At 48.5% G+C, this 18,751-nt stretch overlaps 8 protein-coding genes across 8 annotated transcripts; 2 read left to right on the top strand and 6 right to left on the bottom strand.

The window, feature by feature from the left end:
* Nucleotides 1–242: 242 nt before the first annotated feature.
* N7455_002464 (phosphatase PAP2 family protein) lies at nt 243–1,762 on the bottom strand (the record flags this gene model as incomplete). The annotated part of the gene is made up of 5 exons (XM_040953396.2): nt 243–946; nt 1,007–1,018; nt 1,080–1,570; nt 1,621–1,647; nt 1,701–1,762. 5 exons carry the CDS (start codon nt 1,760–1,762, stop codon nt 243–245), a joined length of 1,296 nt encoding a protein of 431 aa, XP_040816319.2.
* Nucleotides 1,763–2,603: 841 nt separating this feature from the next.
* Nucleotides 2,604–4,431, bottom strand: N7455_002463 (putative GPI anchored cell wall protein; the record flags this gene model as incomplete). The annotated part of the gene is made up of 4 exons (XM_065604284.1): nt 2,604–2,631; nt 2,688–3,626; nt 3,945–4,134; nt 4,200–4,431. 4 exons carry the CDS (start codon nt 4,429–4,431, stop codon nt 2,604–2,606), a joined length of 1,389 nt encoding a protein of 462 aa, XP_065462775.1.
* Nucleotides 4,432–6,531: 2,100 nt separating this feature from the next.
* N7455_002462 (fungal specific transcription factor domain-containing protein) lies at nt 6,532–7,500 on the bottom strand (the record flags this gene model as incomplete). Its single annotated transcript, XM_040953378.2, has 1 exon — nt 6,532–7,500. One exon carries the CDS (start codon nt 7,498–7,500, stop codon nt 6,532–6,534), a length of 969 nt encoding a protein of 322 aa, XP_040816353.2.
* Nucleotides 7,501–7,612: 112 nt separating this feature from the next.
* On the bottom strand, nt 7,613–8,756 carry N7455_002461 (transcriptional regulator family TF; the record flags this gene model as incomplete). The annotated part of the gene is made up of 2 exons (XM_065604283.1): nt 7,613–8,272; nt 8,337–8,756. 2 exons carry the CDS (start codon nt 8,754–8,756, stop codon nt 7,613–7,615), a joined length of 1,080 nt encoding a protein of 359 aa, XP_065462774.1.
* A 280-nt stretch (nt 8,757–9,036) lies between these two features.
* N7455_002460 (uncharacterized protein) lies at nt 9,037–10,453 on the top strand (the record flags this gene model as incomplete). The annotated part of the gene is made up of 5 exons (XM_040953213.2): nt 9,037–9,177; nt 9,231–9,357; nt 9,417–9,540; nt 9,605–10,068; nt 10,143–10,453. 5 exons carry the CDS (start codon nt 9,037–9,039, stop codon nt 10,451–10,453), a joined length of 1,167 nt encoding a protein of 388 aa, XP_040816222.2.
* A 686-nt stretch (nt 10,454–11,139) lies between these two features.
* On the bottom strand, nt 11,140–12,766 carry N7455_002459 (uncharacterized protein). The gene is made up of 2 exons (XM_065604282.1): nt 12,564–12,766; nt 11,140–12,512 (listed from the first exon to the last, which is right to left on the bottom strand). The coding sequence occupies exons 1-2, from the start codon at nt 12,639–12,641 to the stop codon at nt 11,247–11,249; spliced, it is 1,344 nt and encodes a 447-aa protein (XP_065462773.1). The 5' UTR covers nt 12,642–12,766; the 3' UTR covers nt 11,140–11,246.
* Nucleotides 12,767–16,401: 3,635 nt separating this feature from the next.
* Nucleotides 16,402–17,688, top strand: N7455_002458 (glycoside hydrolase family 64 protein; the record flags this gene model as incomplete). Its single annotated transcript, XM_040953341.2, has 1 exon — nt 16,402–17,688. The coding sequence occupies one exon, from the start codon at nt 16,402–16,404 to the stop codon at nt 17,686–17,688; it is 1,287 nt and encodes a 428-aa protein (XP_040816356.2).
* A 228-nt stretch (nt 17,689–17,916) lies between these two features.
* On the bottom strand, nt 17,917–18,719 carry N7455_002457 (uncharacterized protein; the record flags this gene model as incomplete). The annotated part of the gene is made up of 2 exons (XM_040953255.2): nt 17,917–18,249; nt 18,318–18,719. 2 exons carry the CDS (start codon nt 18,717–18,719, stop codon nt 17,917–17,919), a joined length of 735 nt encoding a protein of 244 aa, XP_040816325.2.
* Between the last annotated feature and the right edge of the window lie 32 nt (nt 18,720–18,751).

Here is an 18,751-nt window from a genome sequence, read left to right as displayed (position 1 = left end):
ATAGATCATTATTTCTGTTAAAAGAGGTATAGAACTCTTATTAAATCTATGCTTGGTCTCGATGGCAACAGATGCAGAGTCTTTTGTTTTCAACGCCAATATGCTCATAATCATACTAGTACAGAGTTGTATCACCAGCCACCGCAATAATCTATGGCTGAATCAAATCATAAACAGATAACCTGGGAAATTACCACTCTGAACTAGACTGTGAAAATCATCAATAACCCCATCATTCACCTTCAAATGGCCCGACTGGGCATGTCCGTCAACGGACGCCCCGGACCCGCCATCGGGTCAGAAGGATGGATTCCCACATTAGACGTCAGTGGCTGTGTCTGGGATACATAGGCATTACTAGGATCATATTGAGGCGCATGGTGACCGGCACCATGATTCTGCTGTCGCATCTCATACCCGTTGGTAACGTCATCCTCACTCGACGACCAAGCACCATCCGCATCATGGTCGTGTGGGCGGCGATTGTACATATTGGATGCATATGGGTTGGAGGGTTGAAGATAGGTAGAGGCGTGGGGTCTGGCATGTTCCGAGCTGGGGATATCTGGGTCCATGCGCTCGTCTTCGGCGTTGCGGAGAGCAACCGAGCTATCGTCTTTCGAACCGACAAATCGAACGGTATCGGGCCCTGCAGGATCTGACCCCCAGGTTCGGATTGGGTAGGCGCGGCCCTTGCGCCAGGGTTCGCTGAGCGGTGGGAAATACTGGCGATATGCGACAAAGCCGCAGACCACCCCAAGCATCGACCCCGTGATCACGTCGAAGGGGTGGTGGCGCGCATCCATGATACGCGATACGGCCACGAGACCTGCTGCTAGGAGAGGAACCATGACGAGAAGGGCCTTCCAGGCCTCACCGCGATTGTCCATAATGTGCAGCTTTCCGCCTAACCAAAGCGATGTGTAAACGAGACCAGCGAAGGAGGCTATTCGACAGTGTTAGTAATAGGGAAAACCCCGATAAATCGCAAGTGGGGTATACACACAACTACTGTGGCCTAGATGAATCAAGGTTAGCATTCGCGACTCTAAAGAGCAGTATCGGGTCATATTGCATACCGGACGGCCATGACCGAAATCCATCTGTTAACAACGCAGGGTCACCTGTACAAATCGTTGAGTTGGACAATCCTGGGAAAAGGTCCTTGCTACCAGCGCGTGGTTGACAACGATCGATGAGATCGGGTCTCGGCTTGCCACATGCAGTCTTCAGCGCCTGTGTGATGACGAAAGCGAGTCCCTGAGCCAGTAAAAGACCCAAAATACCACAATTAAGCTCCCAAAGTCTGTCCTTCCAGCGATGCGGACCTCGCAGTTTCCGCTTCCCCGACGCTACGTCCTGTGGCTTATGGTGTGAAAACAAGCCATCGATGAACAAGGTGTAAAGGATAATGAGGACGAGTGGGAAAGCAGCGGAGATAAGGAGGGCGTAGGCCATCGGGATACGTTCGTGTACGGCATAAGGATATTGGATGGAGATGTTGGTAAGGGAGAAGTGTTGGTGGAAGGGCTCGACCTTATTGAGAATCGAGAAGCCGATAGCACAGGCACTATTTCCGGCGTCAGTGTAAACTAAAAAGAGGGAAATTGATGTCCGTACATAATGATTAGATAGTCAAAGATGTAGCTGAGGAATTGTTAGTTCAGCGATTTGTGGGGACCTGGGGAAATTTGACACACGAGATGATAACACGAGGCGGGATCCGCCGCTTGGAGAAGGGGAGTTTTGCGGGGATTTCCATGTTGACTTCAGGACTTCCCCCTTAAAAAAAAAACGAGACAATTGGGGAAGATCAGGAAGTCAGAATATCAGAACATCCGAAGATCTGAAGAAGGGGAAATAAACATATCTGCCTAGTGACAAAGGGCATTGCTTGGCATTGGCATCAATAGCCCTTGGCATCCCCCTGTTCTTTTATTCTCATATGATTGGCTGCCTCGAAGTGGCTAAGCTGACACGTGGGCCTAGACTTTTGACATCCATGGACAACACACTGCCGAGATAATATGGGGAGTAGGTAAACCGTGTATTGGAGGGACCATATTCTATTGTTCCAGGGTCATAATAAACTTAACGGCTCAATTTCCCATCCAAGTTCGATATGGGGTAGTGGTTAACCTAGCGGATTTTCATTATATGACCTCCGCGGCCCCGGGTTCGATTCCCGGTATCGAAGTTTCTTTTTTTTCTTCTTTCATAAACCCCTAGAGGTAATACTTTTTTTGCTACCCAGGTGGAGAAAGTAGAATATTGTTTGCTTACGCTACTAAAAGACAAAAAAAAAAAAAAACTAAGGAGTGAATTCCATGTACTGATACACACAAGCTGAAGGAACGTTGACGCTATATGCATGCGCCTCGATTACAACATCAACCAGATATGGCTATGTTTTCTGATTCACCAAATAGACCAGTCAGCTTTTGAGAAGGGTTACTTCCGTATGGACACCGGACCAAAAAAAAAATGAAAAGGAAAATATCAAGAAAATACATATCGACGCGTAGACGTCAATGGAAGTTTACAAGGCATCAAAAATGCATGCCCATAGTCGCAAACTGCCAATTTGCACAAAGGTTCATCACTTAGCAAGTAGTGATGAACAGACCAAGACTGAAAGTGCTGTTAGCTGATATACAGGCAAAAGGGAAAGTGGAAGAAAAACTTACGGAGAGGGGTTCCAGTCCTCGAAGAAGTCGAAGTCAGTGCTGCCAGCGTTCTTCATCTGATATGCGACAGCCTGGCCAGCCGGGCAAGAGAAGGTAGAGACAAGGTATGAGTTGCCGGGGGAAACAGTGATGGTGTCAAGGTCCCGGGCCACCGAGGGTACATTGCTGAAGGATGTTGTGGACTCGGCGATGGCAGAGAGTTGAGCGAAGTTAATATTTCCATCACCACTGAAGCTGAAAGACGAGGTCTCGAGATCCTCAAGCTTGGGGAAGAGGAAGATGAGGCTGCAGGTCTTGCCAGCGTCGGAGTTCGGGATGTCGAAGTTGAACACAGTCGAGGTGGTCGAGCTCACGGTACCGTTAAGCCCACTTCCTGCGGCGGTGTCGGGCGAGGAAGAGTCGACAGGAACAATAAGGTGCGGGGTCTCGTAGTTACCCGATTGGACACTGCCCGAGAGGGTAGTGGCACAAGCACCGCCGGAGGTTCCAGTGGCTGAGCCGGTGGGAGAGGCAGAGCTAGCAGGGACGGATGCGGTGGGAGATCCGGTGGGACGAGGGCCACCGCCAGTGGTAACGGGAACGGAAGGAGATCCAGGGGGTTGCGGGCTCCCGGTAGTGGCAGACACGCTAGTAAATCCACCAGGGCGTGTACCACCGCCAGTGGGAGCAGGCACACTAGCAGAACCACCAGGGTGTGAAGCACCGCCATTGGAGAAAGGAGGCACACTAGCGGAGATACCAGGCTGTGTACCACCACCGCCACCGCCACCGGGGGCAGGCTGTGTAACAGAAGTCTTGATACCAGCACCACCGGATGGGGCAGGCATGCTAGGAGAAGGCTGCGGTGCTCCACCACCTCCACCTCCGCCAGGGGCGGAGGGCTGAGGACCAGGAACTGACGCTTGACCGCCACCGGGAGCCCCAGGAGCCCCGGGGGCACTAGAGGTAGGGCAGCTGCAGTCAGTGACAGTGATAGTAGTCGTAGCAGTGTGAGTAGTACCACCTCCAGGGCCAGGCGCAGGACCAGGGCCACCACCTCCAGCACCAGGGCCAGGAGCGGGAGCCGGACCAGGAGCGGGAGCGGGGCCAGGAGCGGGACCAGGACTAGGACCACCACCTCCAGCACCAGGACCAGGACCGGGAGAAGGACCAGGACCAGGGGCGGGACCAGGAGTAGGAGCGGGGCTAGGAGTAGGAGCGGGGCTAGGAGCAGGACCACCAGGGCCGGTGCCAGTGCCCGAGCAGGAGTCAGCAGACATCTGCACGTTCACGCAGCCAGTGACGTCCATCTTGTTGGGGGTAGTGTAGACATTCAGACCCCCGTTCTGGCCTGTGGCACAGGCAACGAAGTCAGGGCTGTTGTTATACTCAAGATTACCCTGGGAGTTGATAGAGAAACCGGGGGTAGCAGACACACCCTCATCACACTGGAGTTGAGTGGTGGGAGCTGTCATACAGTCAGATATACATTCTTTGATGGTTGGTATATCGGGAATTGATTAGTTTACTTACGCGTGAGGATGCATCCACGGCCCTTGTCATCGGTAATTGCGCCGTTAGAGTCGATACAGTACTGTGCGGGTTGTAAACTATCATCGCCAATGCGATTCTGGCCATCACCCAGCTGGCCAAGTTTACCGGAGGCACCGCCGGAGGAGGTGAGGCTGAAGCAGCAGCTATCAGTGCGGCTAACGAGGGCGTTGGAGCCGGCAGCAAAGGCAGCGAGGGTAATGAAGTTCCTCATCGTTGCTGTTCGGCGAATGTGAATAGGTTGATTAGTGGGCGAATGGACACGACGCCCCTTTTGAAGAATATCGTGAACAATTGAACAATCTGACAATATCTACCTGTAGAGTTGTGGTGGCAGATGTGGGTTTAGTTGAGGGAGCACGGATTTGGGGGAGAGTGCATCTTTATAAGAAGCGGTGGGTTAAAGCTCCAAACGAATCAACGAAGAATGTAACATCAGGGCACACAAGACCGGCAAAAGCCCCCGATATGAAAACACAAAGAAACAATAGAAACTGTATGCTGTCAGCCATTCATGCCGTTGACCGTGGGGAATATCTCCGATGGACCAATACCCTGGTCCCGGAGAGTAGATAATAGTAGGTCCGAACCAGCCGGAGCGAGATGCGTAGCAACACGCACAACGTCATCTTGAACAGAGTTCCAATCCATTGAGATGTGGAGCAAAATGGATTACAAGAGTGTGCTTGTTTCTCCACTTTAAAGCAGGATATGAAGAGACGGACAATGGTCACTGGCTGGGTATGAGAGGGATGTGGACTTAGTGTTTACAGTCCAGGTAATCCGATTGAAAGTGGCAACATGCATTTTCCCATAGATCACTGCCTATTTGAGTCTCGTAGAGACTCAAAGAGACTCAGGTCATTCAACGAAGTCCCATTGTTGTTGCTAGATAGTGAGGATCATATGGGTCAAGATACTAGCTAATACTCCAGTTTTTGATCCAGCAGTTAGTATATATTCTACATATAAACAATCATTCCCATGGGTGTGATCCTTTTGCTCATGTGATATAGTTACCACCCGAACTTCTACCACCATGTGGAGTGTATCGTAAAGTATAGCAAACAAGACAATAAATAAAAATGATGTGATAGAGCTACCTAGGTAGACGCCATTGTTACTAACAACAGTGGATATCTGACTAGTGTCCCTTATCTGGTGTACATACTACGTACATTGTATCCTTCAGTGTGGTCATAGAGTTGAGGTAAAATTGTGATACATATAAAGAATAGTTGCCACACGTTGTATAATGACTATGGACTGTGTAACAAATGCGGGTAGAGACTTACAACATAAAACACCATCTCATAAGTATGATGAAAGACGAAGATCAAAAGAATGCAAAGTACACCAAGAGATTGGATCGGATTGTCCACGGGTGTGAAGCCGACAGTTACTCATCATTGAACAATATGGAAGTGGAACCTCCGAACTGGACCCGGCCAACGACAACATCCGACTATTTTTATATTGTTCAACCATGGTACATTAACATAAAGTCTCTCATTGTGGAATTATTACCCACGTCATGCTATTTGCACTATTTGAACCATTGTACACATCGTAGTTGTAATACAACTGGTTTTACTCCGCAGCGCAGTATATGCGTGCAACAGTCCAGACAACGCGTGTATATTGGAGCATTTGATCTAGACGATCATCGCACAATAAGTCCCCTAATCTGGGATTCTAGAGCCCCGCTAATCGTGTCATGTATGTACCCGTGGACGTTGTATTACATATGTTGTATAATATAGCCCATTAATTGATGATATGATACGGTAAAGATCCCTGGAAGCTGACACGAGAGGTAATGTTCCTGTACAAGGGGAAAGTAAGAATGCGTCTAGGAACCAGACAATATTATTCCCTATGCAAGCCCATCAACCAATGCTATATAACTAGTTGCATCTGATTGAATATCATGACATGCATTTAGATATAATAGAAAAATTATAAGCCTTATATACCGGACTTACAATGCATAGAAAGCCACTACTTTCATTGGCCTTGCTCTTATTAGTATAGATTGTAGTGTACCTACCCATAGGTGGGATGGATGGGGTTCTTCGCCGTTAGGCTGATCGCCTCCTCCGTTTATTAGCATATACCTACGAAGTTTAATCCGATGTGCTATGTCGATCCTAATCTGGGCGTGGGCGGATAGCTAAGTGGGGTTCAATGCACTATCCATGGATATTGTAGGAATGACGAAAGTGTTTACATAAAATCAATTGACATATCATGCGTCATAATGCCGCGGATTTCAAATCCTATGCCGAGACCGGTCGTTTACTTACTACTAATACTACATAGACAGAAATGCAGTATCCCACTCGGCAAAGAAGTTGTTCCAGTCCACTGTTCCAGGGTCCACATTGTCATCGAACACCTGCCAGAGATCATCTAGAGCAGGAAAGGTAGGGTCTACCAGGAAGTCATCGATGTTACCACCTGCCGGATATATCATGCTTGTGGGTGCCGGAGAACCACAGGCAAGTCCTGGCGAAGTCTCGGGGTCTTGAACGGTGAATGGTGTTGTTATATTTCCCTGAATGGCCGAACCCGAAGCACTGTGCCGGCGAAGAGCCGTCTTGAAAGTTTCAAGCAGCTTTCCTGCAAGAGGAGATTTCTCTTTCGCATTTTCTAGAATCGAAAATGCTTCCAAAGTTTCCGTTATGTCCTTTTCCTGCGGATGACCGCTCCCGCAAAAGTCTATGAGGAGAACAATAATCGCCATGCCGATGCAATGTAGCAATCCTGGGAATTTCAGGCGCGCCGCCACAAAGGGGATCACCTCCACCGAGAGTTGGCGCTCGGTTCGGATCACCATTCGAGCAGCTTCCAGACATGCTTTGCGTGAGTAATCATATGTAGGATCCTTCGACGCTCGTGACAAGTAAGGCAGGTGAAATCTGCACCTTTGCGCATGCAGCAGGAAATTGATTTTGTATCGTTGGATGATTATTCCGGGAGACCTCCGAGGATCGGATTTTGGCAGCTCGTCCGATCTAAAGGCCAACGAAAAGAACGAGGGTAGACTCTCGGCAAACTCACAAATCTTAACGTCAATCTGTTTCGTGTGCTCATAGTCCGGGCCTCCTGGATCGGACATTCCAAATGGGGCATAATCTGTGATTTCGCGGCAAAACTCGCCCAATCGAATCCTTTGGAGACAGTACGACATCGATGTGGGATGTGTGAGTGGCTTTCCAACTCCAACCATCCCGTCTACAATATCTTCATCATTCGCGTTGCAAGGTTTGTTGGTCATCATGTGGCGTGGATCAATTGAATACGTGCCCTTCTGTGGGCCGGATATCTGTGACATCTGCCTGTCATCGAATGAACTCACATTCTTATAAGAAGGGAAAAAGGGAGAAGAAAATTTACCAATCAGACGCCACGAGATACCACCACACTCTTCTACATATTTCTGCTTTCGCAGAGGAAGGTGAAGGTATATCCAGGTTAGAATTGTGTGGATAGTCGATCCGATGCAACGATAGTTGTCTTGCAAATGATATGGCAGTGGAAATCATATGCCGGGCTTGGGATGTGATTCCCACGATGTTGGTTGTCACAAAAAATAGAATGATCATCGCTTGGATATCATGTATTGATTCGAAGTGTTTGTAACGCGAGTAATCGACCACCTCCATCGCAAGTCTCATCCACTGTATAGACTGTGCAACTGCTTCTTCAGCAGTCGAAAAGATGGGGTTGCACATGTCGCGTTCAGTCCAGAATGTGGTGGTACTGGCGAGAATGCCGAGGAGCAATGAAACGTATCCAATCTTGACCGGTCTGCTTTCTCTCAGGTCACAATAGAGTTCATCTATCATGGTACGCACCGAGGGAATATGAACCACATGATGGAGGAAGGTGATCTCTTTGATGTACTTTTCCAGTATTATTTTCGCTTCATTGTGAAGTGGCAGCCAGATACATCTTTTCATGGGCTGGGCTTGATATGCCATTGGTTCAGATCCCACTGCATTACGAATGGGACAAGTTCTGAATTCAATCTCATACTTTAGAAGATTACCCTGTACATTTTTGCTTTTGTCAGCGATCAATTTCCTATCATTTGGTCCCATCAAGATAGCCTACCAGTGAGCCTGACGATGTGATCTCGCCTTCCAGCCAAGTCGCAGCCGCTGCAGATGACTGCCCTTCCTGAATCATGTATGGTTGATTCGATATTGGGTCAGGAGGAGAAGGGAGTGATGAAGCCTGGGTAGTATCTTGTACTTGTGGTCTATACGCTGGTCCATTGGTGATCACTATCTCTTCCAGCCTCCGTAAGCGGGCCAGTACATCTGTATGATCATTACCTGGCAATCCATCAGTCTGGTACTGAGGACTAGCAGATAATGCAGTATTAGGATACAGCTGACAAGTCTTGCCCCGACTTGTGCAGTTGGAACAAGGGAATTGCCGATTACACTTCAACTTCCCCGATCGACAGAAGTGGCAAGATACAGGTCGCGAGCGTGAAGATCTAATACGCTCTTTCTCGATTCGATGCATCTCTGCCCCTGAATATTAATGAGACAGTGTTTGTTCAGCCCTGGGAGGTCGAGGGGGTGAAATGGGGGCGAGATGTCATTGATGAAGTTGACCAATCAAAGTCCGGCGAATCCGCGGAAGTTCCGCGGTCTCCGTGGATTTCTACTAAGGGAATTATGTGTGAGACGAGGGGTATGTAAGGGCCTATTTTCACTAGGAAATTCATAATGACCCATCATTTCAGCCTTTTTCTTAACTTCTTTCTTTAACCCAAGAAGCTTCTTACCTCATTTGTGTCAATATGGACTCCATCGTTGCTCAGATCCAAGCTATCGCCCAAAACACCGATGAAGCTGGTCGGTTGAACATCATTCGGGCACTTAAACAAGTGAAGGTTGAAATTCAATCTCCACGCGATACCTTATTGGAGCTTGCAGTACCGGTTCGTCATTATTTACTACAATTCGGGGCTACCTAAAGTGCTGACAGTTGTAGGGACTAACGAGTGCGATGCTCCGAATCAGTGCAGACCTGGGGCTCCTTCGCCATCTCACAGAAAGTGATAAACCCTTGACTGTCACTCAGATTGCGGATTTGACCGAAGCGTCTCCTGCACTCCTAGGTAATGACCTCTGAGACGGCCGTATCTACTTCCAGTTCTAAAACATTCATTCTGTTCAGAGCGAATCCTTCGCTACCTAGCTGGAGTGGACGTGATTAAAGAGACCGGAGTCAATGAGTACGCTGCAAGCAGCTTCACTCATATTTTGGCTGACCCCAAGGGCGAGGCCATGATCTACCACGGGTAAGCTGCATAGTATTCCCTACCTGGCAAACCCCCATGCTTACCTATCATCATACAACCTTAGATACGACACTATTGGACCTGTCATGCAAGCAATGCCTGACTTCTTTGCTGAAAGCAACTATCAAGATGTCACCGTCAATACCAACACCCCATTCCAGAAAGCCCACAATACTAAACTCACCTCATTCGAGTGGCTTGTCCAGAACCCCAAGAACTTCGGAAACCTGCAAAAGATCATGACTGCACTTCAAGGATCAGAGTGGACCGAGGGATTCAAACTTTTCGATGATGAAGCCCGTAAGATTTCATCCAAGGATTCATCCACCCCACAGGCTCCGGAGAAACCCTTCTTCGTCGATGTTGGTGGCGGCCATGGCCACCAATGTATCGAGCTAGGAAAGAAGTACCCAAATCTCCTAGGTTACCTTGTTCTCCAGGACCTGCCAGAGGCAGTGAAGGATCTCGCTCCTATTGATGGTGTGAAGGCTGAAGCTTATGACTTTTTCCAACCGCAGCCTATCATCGGTTTGTCTCCCTCTATCCATTGGATACAACCCTGAAAGATAATAGCAAAAAAGCTGACATTTTCTTTAATCAAGGCGCCAAGTTCTACTACCTCCGTAGAATTATGCATGATTGGCCCGACGACAAAGCCGCAACGATCCTCCGCAATATTCGTGCTGCCATGGGCCCCGACTCGCGGGTCTTGATCGATGATGCCGTGTTGCCGGATACTGGCACTAACTGGCAATCGGCCCTGGCGGATCTTGCCATGATGTCCCTTGCTGGTAAAGAGCGGACCAAGCACCAGTGGGAGGCACTTGCGGAAAGTGCGGACTTGCGTGTGGAACAGATTCATAATTATGTTGCTGCAACATATACGGCTGTTCTTGTTTTGGTCGCCCAGTGAGCCAAACATGTCTGTGAGCGGAAATTTGGACATATCTAGCAGGTTAGCGGGCCACTCTCTTCTCATCATTTGTATGCTATTACATATCACTCCGTACAATTTTGAGATTGATAAATAAGACATATGTTCGAGCTGCTGTGCGATTGGTAGGGTTGCGTTGTAGTCAAGCCGGGGTTATGAATACCGGTCGGTAGATGAGTGTCTTGGTGGAATATCATGAAACGAAAGGGATTGAGCATTGGGTTATGTAGTATCCCTACAATATCGAGTCTATGAAGGGATTTTGGTGGGATGTGAGCGAAGTGACGGGAAGACGGTGGAAACCAGAGGTGGGCCTTTACTTCGCAGAAGAGCTTGAGTAGACGAAGAACCCGCCCTGGGCTGATTCGAGTATTCGCATGGTTTGGTGGTGCGAGACGCGGTTGTGAGTATGGGTGTGTGAATGGGTATTTGAGATGGGCTGGAAGGTGTGGCGGAGTGCACACGCATAAGAACTGGCAAATATAAGTCAAGTGCATGATTGATCTCCATTTCACACATATACTGAATGTTGTAGATACATTGATAGCAACCCCGTATATCTTTATAGAGTAATGTTCTTTGCTAGCCACCTAAATTCAAAACGCCTTGCTAGCCGAGTAAATAACATAAATTGGAAAGTCGCTGGGGGAAAAAGGAGGAAATCAAGTGAGCGGAAGAGAGGACGAAAGCCCCCGAGACTAATGCTAATACAGGTCGTGAATCGTGCGCGTGCTGGGCGGTATATTATGAGTCTTTTCCTGGTGAGGTTCACTTAATGGCTGGTTTCAGGAGTGGTCGAATCATGGAGGATTGGTGGTGGACCACGGGTGGTAGTTGTCGATCCCGCTGAGACCATTCGGATTCCAGGGGTCTGCTCCGTCGGCGTTGGAGGTCCATCGTTGTTAATATTGATAGTCTGGAATTGGGACTGAGTCGGCGTCACGGGAGACACAGTCATGGGACTGGGCAAATTGACGTGGATCGAAGGCAAACGGTCGATAGGTGGGAGCTGCCGCGCTTGTTCATTCTGCTCTGCAACAGGGCTTTGATACGCAGGGGCATCACCCCAGTCCAGGTGCTCGTAGTCGGGAGGCGGAGGAATGTTGAGCATTCCCAGATCTCCGTCGTCGGTTTGTGATTCTGGTCGGCTCGAGCCTTGTGTCGTGGTCGGAGCAAGAGTCAGTCGTTCAAGTTCAGTAGAATTATGCGATTCGGTCATGAACAACGAAGTACCGGACTGGTCGACGCTGGATCGCTCGAGGGATTGGGCGGTGGAGCTAACAGCGTCACTTTGCAACAGCGGTCGGCTATCTGAATCGTGGTTGTCAGAATTGTGCGAGTCGGCTCGAAGTCGTGATCCATCATGGCGAACACGTCCAAGTTCCGCATAGCTAACACTGGAGATGCGTCGTTCCCGCTCCCTCGCCTGATGCTCAGCGAGGACCCTGGTTACGTCGACTGCACTGTTGGTTCCTGTACGGCGACGTTCCGTCCGAGCGCGAGCTTCGGCATTCAACTGTTCAAGACGAGTGGAATCCCCACGCGACCGAGCATCTCGTCGCTCCCGACGACGTGCCTCGCGATCGGCTAGTTCCTGACGGCGCTGCAGGCGAATCTGGTACATCGAGTCCATTTGTTCCTCGCGGCGAGTTTCCTGTTCTTCCGCCGTCTCCGGATATTCCACGACCATATCCATCCCGGCACGTTCACCCTCTCGGGCGATGACTTGTTCGGTCGGCTTTGGGCTTTGGGAATAAGGGGGGAGGGTCATAATCGAACGGATCGAGGTATCGCGGCGGACGCCATCAGTGGTCTGCATTTCTGGTGCTGGGCCAGCTCCAGGATAAGAGGTATCTTGGGCACTGGTTTGATTCGGGACCTGACCGTATGATGCCTTCCCTGGACCCCATGCTTTCCATTTCCGCTTGAGGAATTTGCCCGGAAGGTATTTCGGTTCGAAGTGATGTTGTCGTAGATAGCGTAAGAGGAAATAGGTGCCCACACAGAGTGCGATAGCAAATATGATGCTCACAGCACACTAGATATAAGAGGTCAGCTTATGGGGTCGGAATGATCGGAAATAACATACGATAATGAATATGTTATTCTTACTATCGTTGCCATTTTCGCCATTTTTGCCGTTTTGACGTTTTTGTGGAATGTACATAATGTTGGACAGGCAACTGGGCCTAGAAATCCTTAATGGAAGGCATGGAATAAAATCCCCGGATTTCAAAAGAGTCGAGGAATGAGAGAAAATGGACAAAGCGCGTCAGCCTTTCTCAAAAGATGCTTAGGGGGGGCCCTACGGAGTAAAGAGGCTATGCTATTATTATACGCCAAGCATTGAAACGCTGGCGTGGCCAGGAGGCTGGTGGAGGCTGGTCTTTCGTTTTTGTCCTTTCAGGTTTTCTTTTCTTTCTTTTCTTTTTTTTTCTATTGTCTGTAATTATCTACCAATCATTTCATCCTCACTATTCTTGTTTGAAATGGTTTCCACAGTGATCGGTTCGCTAGGAGATCCCCAGGGCCGGACCCTTTACTCCGTACTCATTTCAAATCTCAAATCTCAAATCTTTTATTGCCTTCATTATTGATTTCAATTATTGACCTTCGATCGTGGGAGATCAACTGCACGAGTCCCTTCGCAGCAAGGGAAGCCTTTGTACAAAAATAGATACGCCCTTGCGTTCGGGACCAACCGGTATGAGATCGTGCTGAGACATCTGGAATATCAAATCGCGAATCGTCAAAATGCCCACCGTTAGGGCTTATGAGACCCCGCTGCGATTGTCGCAAGGGAAAAAAAAAAGAATGAAAAAAGAACTACCCTGCTTATCTCGGCCCAAGCTGTGAGATGTAAATTAGAGCAATTTTGAGGTTGAAACGTCGCTTTCTTTCACCTCCCCTTGTCATATCTGAAACACCCCCTTCTCTGCAGGTTGGCCTAACTAAACGGCGATCAGACTCCCCCCGATCATCAGTCTCCACCAGCTTGTCTCGGTAGTTCTCGGGAATACTGATATGGAAGACAGCGAATGCCCCCTTCAATGTGCCATCTTGCTGCTCGGCTTTATCCCGGCGCGGCCGGTGTCTGTCCAGTAAGATCCGTGCCACACAAAGCGGCTCTGATAACCCGTGCCCTCGAGCGAATTAACATGATTCTTTCATCATGTCCTAAATTTGGTTTCCGTCGCTTAGTCCAAACCATGACGTCGTGCTGGAAGTATGAGGTGCTGCCGTGGCTCCCGATACCTACATCAGCGTAGAAATAATAGAACGGCATTGCCCGGCACCATTGTAATGCTTCAATCGACAAAGCCTCTCGAAGCTCATTGAAACATCATCATATTTCCCTCGGTATTTCTAAATGGGTGTAGTCGGTGCTTACACTTGCCACTGAGGCGCAGTAAATGTCAGATGGGCTGACACTAACGTCAGAAATTTGGCGAATCTTGGCCCCAGGGGCTCAAGCTTTTCCCCAGCCTCAAGTGGCGTCATTGTGAAAGAGCCATTTATCGTCCTGGATGATACCTAGCAAAGATACGTCGGGAAATCTCCCTAGCCAATCGTAGAGACATCTGTTTCTCAACCATATCATGACTTTGTTTAATGCAGATTTTGCTGAGACAAGAAAATGCTAAGGTGCCGACAACACGATTGTTAGCCCGCCCGCTCTTCTGTTCTAAATATACTCCGTAAAGCTCTGGCTCTGTAATTTGTTGTCTCCGCTGTATCTGCGGAAGGCTAAGGTCCAGTCCAAAGTCAAATTATCTATAGCTTCAGGTTAGCCGGTATTTATATGAATATACTCTGTCTCCATGGTATGCCTGAGTCCGCTGGGTCCGCTGAGTTCCCACTGGATAAATTGGAGATCATGCGGGCTGAGAAAGTCCCTCCTCGTCGGGTCTCAAGTATGTGCTTGTCCCATGTCCCTTTGCCCAGGAAATTTGACATCGTGGCTTTAGAATGGGAACGCCTTGCCAATTTTTATGCTGACGACTCTCCGTCAACTGTTTATTTGAGCTAATTATTACTACCAGAAATAAGGACAATCCCCGTGTGTTGCAGTCCTGCATGATTTACTCCTCATGTTGTTTCAGTAGAGTTGATCGCAATGTTTACTGTGGGCCCGCTAAACCGAACAAAGTGCGAATTTCCCATTAGTGTCGGTGATGATATGGCACTACAGTAGTCGGTAACAGCCAGAGTTCGAGCAGGTTAAGGCATCGGCGTAATTACGATCAAATTGAAGTGTGTGATTATGATTCCTGACTTGGTCGTTGATCGTTGTCGTACAAACACTAACTTTGATAGATCGCCACTTAGTTATAGACCTTGGCAAAGGGTCTAGACACACCGAGGCAACTCGACTCGAATGACAATCCCCGGTGGTGCTTTAAGATCGCCTATGCATAAATATCAGGATTGGAAACAACACATGGTCTTGCTACGGAATGTGCCGCACCTTGCCCAGGCAATTTAACGTTCATCGGATGGTTTTGTTTCGAGATATGAAAACGTGAGATAAAACACGTGGATAAAATTTCCTCCCATTTACTACTTTTGGATATTGCTAGGCAATGACATGTGAGTGGATCTGAATATGGATTTTAACACATTGGATCTTTGTTATATCCTAACACAGTGGCCTGGATGGATACAAATGTCATAGAAGGAATCCCAAGAAAAGTGAGATTAAATAGCTCAGAGCAGGCTTGATAGAAGCCTTGGAAGCCCATCTTTCATTGCATATTTAGTACCTTATTGAGAAGTCTATATAACCTTGGAAGATATAACTCTTCAACTGAAATGAACATCCCGGCGTAGTTCAAACAACATGTTAATATTTTCAGCCCTCCTAGTATATTGAGGAAACTCTAGAAAGTGGTTGGAGTATCTGATATTTAACTAAGCCAAGAGAGGATAGAGGGGATTTCTAGCATCTGATCATCTTCCAGGGTTATATTGTTTTCAATATTCTATTGCCGCGTGATAATATTCTTTTCTTCTGGCGGGATACTAGTTTAAAAAAACAAACCCATTAAATCCATTAAATCAAAGCATTCCTTGTAATTATTCCCAAACTCCTGGGCGTTGGGCGTCTGCGGTGCGTTGCGAGGTTATTAAGTCTCAGGACTCGGGTGGTGGAAAAACCACGATTAACGGTCATATGATCCACTAAAAGCAATTCAAAATTCGAGTATGTTTTAAAGCTGAGCAAAATCTTAATGGTCATCTCGTGGTGGTATAAGAATATCAAATGGTTGTATTGGCCAATAAAATAAAAGCGTGGATGACCTGATGCTGACCCAATGGCCAACCTAGAATTCTCACGCGTCCCCCTTGATAGGAATAGGTGTCGAAAATCGGTTGCCTTGAAGGTCAAGTATTTGGTCAGCCCTTCCATTCGCTAACTTATCGAATTTCCACATAATATTGAGCTCGAAGTTGTTCCCCGCATAAAGAGGCCAAGATGAACAGGTGGGAATTGGATCACCTGGAAACTCGGCATGATCGTGCCGTCCCGCGAGTGGCTTAGATCGACATTGGTATATACTGTTGTTGATATTGACGCGCAGCCTGTTCTGAACGATGATCGACAAATCAGGTAGCCGCTCCAATAGGGTCGAAGCCACCCTCCCCGAGAAACCTGAGGTCATCGCCACGTTGTATCACAGGGTCCTGGTCACCCTGCCCTACCTGATGCCATGGGTTTGGCACGAACTCAACAAAGGACGTCGAGCGATAGTATATATTATGGTCTCCATTGCGACCTAAAATGTCGGCAACAACTTCAAACCCCTCATCGGCAGCCTTGTGGATCTTGATACGGCTCTCTTATTGGACTTCTGCGCCAATCATTTCAAGACCTCAGTCCATCTGAATTCTTCTTTCAACACCGCAAGGCATTGATATCGCGCAAAATGGCAACATTAAACTTTGAGTTGAAAAACAACACCGGTTCTAACACGGTCCACGCCTACATTACAGGCCAAGCGCTTGATAATAACAATGCGCTTTTCCTCTTGCGATCTGATGGGAAGACAGCCTACTACCCGACCTCACCATCGTCTACTGGGACCAGCCTGAGCGAGGATTGTGCGATTCCGCTAGGTGCATCTGGCAGTACCACCAAGATCACTATTCCGCACCTCGCAGGCGCACGATTGTGGTTCGCCCGAGACAGCAAATTGACATTCTTGCTGAATCCTGGCCCTGCCCTTGTTGAGCCTTCGGTATCCAACCCGGCAGACCCTAACTATAATCTGATATGGTCCTTCTGCGAATTCACCTGGAATGACTACCAGCTTTATGCGAATCTCAGCTACGTCGATTTCGTATCGATGCCCATCGCCATGACCCTAACCAACGGAGCTGGTGCAACCCAGACCGTCGAGGGTCTGCCAGCCAATGGTCTCGACCTAGTCTGCAAGGCTCTCAAAGAACAGAACGACAAGGATAAAGCCGGTTGGGACAAGCTCGTAATCCAGCGAAACGGTGTCAATTTGCGGGCCGTCTCTCCCAACACGGGAAGAACCCTCAATAATTCTTTGTTCAACAATTACTACGAGGGTTACGTGAATGAAGTCTGGTCTTACTACGCAAAAAGCACCAACAATACTTTGACCGTCAACACGCAGGCTGACGCCGGTGATGTCACCGCCAAAGTTGCCTCCGATCTCTTGTCCTTCTCAGTTCCAGATATTACTTACACCAAGCCGTCTACTGGAGACATCTTCAGCAACAGTACTGGATCCTTTGCTGTTTCCGGGAACGGCACCAAAGATGCCATTACAGCTCGTCTTGCGGCTGCGTTCAATCGATCAACCTTGTTGATAAATGGCAACCAGCCGAACGGGGAGACAGTTTCCAACTACTACAAGAACTCAGTGACAAACCACTACTCGCGCATCTGTCATTCTGTGAACCTTGATACTCGGGGCTATGCATTCCCCTATGATGATGTTGCGCCTAACGATGGCCCCGATCAGTCTGGTAGTGTCTTTGATGGCAATCCAAAGCTCTTGACAGTCACTATTGGCGGTGGCTCTAGTAACTCTGCCAAGGAGTCTGTCGTTCAGGATGATGCTACGCCAGTCCAGCACCCCGTGGAAAATGAACAAAGCAAGGAGAATGGAAAGAAGCCGAGCCGCTTCCATGAGCTGAGAAGCTTTGTGGATAAGCTGTCGCACAGGAAGAGCAGCACTTGAGAAAGATAGGTTGGTCTTAGTGCTATTTGGTCATGTTGTCGTATATTGTAAATGCTAGGCACTGGTATATACATCATTTTCGGTGGTCGTTCTCTCTCTTGAATTTGTTGGAAATGGGTCAATATGATTTTGTCTCTTCTTTTAGTATCCCTTGCACTAAACATGAGAGTAAGGTATCTGCAAATTGAATGACGACCTACATCATTGTAAAGAAGAGCCAGTTACCTCTTATTCCGTAGCATGCTTCTTAATGTAAGAAACCACCTGACCCGGCATAGCCAACCAGGGCGTGTGACCCGTTTTAATTTTCTCAGTTTCAATCTGCGCCCCCTTCCGTCGAGCCCGCTCCACCAGCACCTGCTGAACCGGCAACGGAGTCGCGCGATCCTCCTCAGTCAAAAGATACACAGAGGGAATGTTCATGTACGCCGCACCGGTAGCGGGGGCATTCTGAGTCGCCCAAGAATGTGGCTTGAGAAGCTTAACCCACTCCGCACCATCGGCAACATCATGGAAAAACAGCACGAGCGCATCGCTGGCAGTCACAGTTCCCTTCTCTTCCTGGAATAAATGTTAGTGGTCACATAGACATTTTGCAAGTTGTAAACAAAGATCGGCGGACAACTTACATCGCGCACATACCACGGCGGGGGCATCCCACCAAACGCGCCGATCAGACCCTCGCCAATACTAGGTAGGAACGCGGCGATGAAGATGAGTTTCACGACACCACCCTTTTGGCCGGCTGCTTCGCGCTCTGACTTGCTCAGTCCATCCAATGCGCTGCTTACTGGTAACCCGGCCCAACTGTGCGCGATGATGACGATGTCATGGCCAGCATCTGCTTCTTGTTGAGTGATAGATCTCACGGCTTCAATGTCTGGTTGAAGGTCGACGACTGAGCTGGCTTGCTGGATGGAGGGAAATGAGATGCTGTGGCAGGTATAGTCGGCCAGTTCCTTGATGATTGGGTCGAAGATGGTGGGCGGGTACCATGCGCCCGCCGCGAAAATCAGAGTTGGCTTTGACATTGTCACTCCGGTTGATGTGGAAGCTATGTAAC

Source organism: Penicillium solitum (assembly GCF_028829755.1).
Source record: "Penicillium solitum strain IBT 25940 chromosome Unknown utg000001l_segment0_segment0, whole genome shotgun sequence".
Lineage (NCBI taxonomy): Eukaryota > Fungi > Ascomycota > Eurotiomycetes > Eurotiales > Aspergillaceae > Penicillium > Penicillium solitum.
The sequence above is the reverse complement of the archived record's forward strand: the minus strand, read 5'-3'. Positions and strand labels throughout refer to the sequence as shown.